The sequence below is a fragment of the Humulus lupulus genome, chromosome 4 (assembly GCF_963169125.1).
Source record: "Humulus lupulus chromosome 4, drHumLupu1.1, whole genome shotgun sequence".
NCBI lineage: Eukaryota > Viridiplantae > Streptophyta > Magnoliopsida > Rosales > Cannabaceae > Humulus > Humulus lupulus.
The window spans coordinates 205,813,583-205,814,626 of record NC_084796.1 but is presented as its reverse complement, the minus strand read 5'-3'; the positions used below and the strand labels follow the sequence as shown (position 1 = coordinate 205,814,626).

The following is a 1,044-nucleotide window of genomic DNA, read 5'->3' as shown; positions in this document are numbered from 1 at the left end:
CAGAGTTAAAGAGTCAGACATACCTAAGACAGAGTTTCGGGCACGGTATGGTCACTATGAGTTTTTGTTAATGTCTTTTGGATTCACCAATGCCCTCGCCGCATTCATGAACCTCATGAATCGAGTGTTTAGAGAGTTTCTGGATAAATTATTCATCATTTTTATTAACGATATTTTGATATACTCGAGGAACCCAGAGGAACATACGGTACATGTGGAGATGGTTCTTTAGCATTTGAAGGAACAAAAACTTTATGAAAAATTCTCCAAGTGTGAATTTTGGCTGGAAAAGGGGAGTTTCTAGGGTCATGTGGTGTCAAGAGAAGGAATATCCATGGATCCTACCAAGATAGAGGTAGTAAGTCAGTGGAAACCTCCGAAAAATGCTCTGGATGTGAGAAGTTTTCTTGGATTAGCAGGGTATTATAGGCGGTTCGTAGAAGGGTTCTCGAATATAGCTACGCCAATGACCGTTCTTACCCGTAAAAATGCTAAGTTTGTATGGACCAAACAGTGTGAGAGGAGTTTCCAAGAACTAAAGATGAAGTTGCCCACTGCCCAAGTGCTGACTATCCCTAATGGGACAGAGGAATACGCGATCTACAGCGATGCCTCAGGACAAGGACTAGGGGCGGTACTGATGCAACATGGAAAGGTGATAGCTTATGCCTCCCGATAGGGAAAGAGTCAGAAAAAGAACTACCCAACGCATGACTTAGAGTTGGCTGCAGTAGTGTTCACAGTAAAAATATGTGGGCATTATCTCTATGGGATACATTGCGACATTTACACCGAACACATGAGCATCAAGTATCTCTTCACCTAGAGGGAATTGAACATGAGGCAGCGTCGGTGGTTAGAATTGTTTAACGATTATGATTGTGACATTCTATACCATCCTGGAAAGGCCAATAAGGTGGCAGATGCTCTGAGTCGGTAGCCGATGTGCCCTTGGAATTGCAAGGTGACATCTCTATGTTGGATCTTGAGGAAGTTGTTGGCAAATTAGAAAATATTTTGGTGCAACCCACCATTATGGAAGCC

At 42.8% G+C, this 1,044-nt stretch overlaps 1 protein-coding gene across 1 annotated transcript; it reads left to right on the top strand.

The window, feature by feature from the left end:
- Positions 1-334: 334 nt before the first annotated feature.
- On the top strand, positions 335-679 carry LOC133832822 (uncharacterized mitochondrial protein AtMg00860-like). Its single transcript, XM_062263112.1, has one exon. It carries the CDS (start codon positions 335-337, stop codon positions 677-679), a length of 345 nt encoding a protein of 114 aa, XP_062119096.1.
- Positions 680-1,044: the final 365 nt, after the last annotated feature.

Excerpts from the sequence above, each read along its gene's own strand:
- LOC133832822 (XM_062263112.1), top strand. The coding sequence starts at position 335 with ATGGATCCTACCAAGATAGAGGTAGTAAGTCAGTGGAAACCTCCGAAA.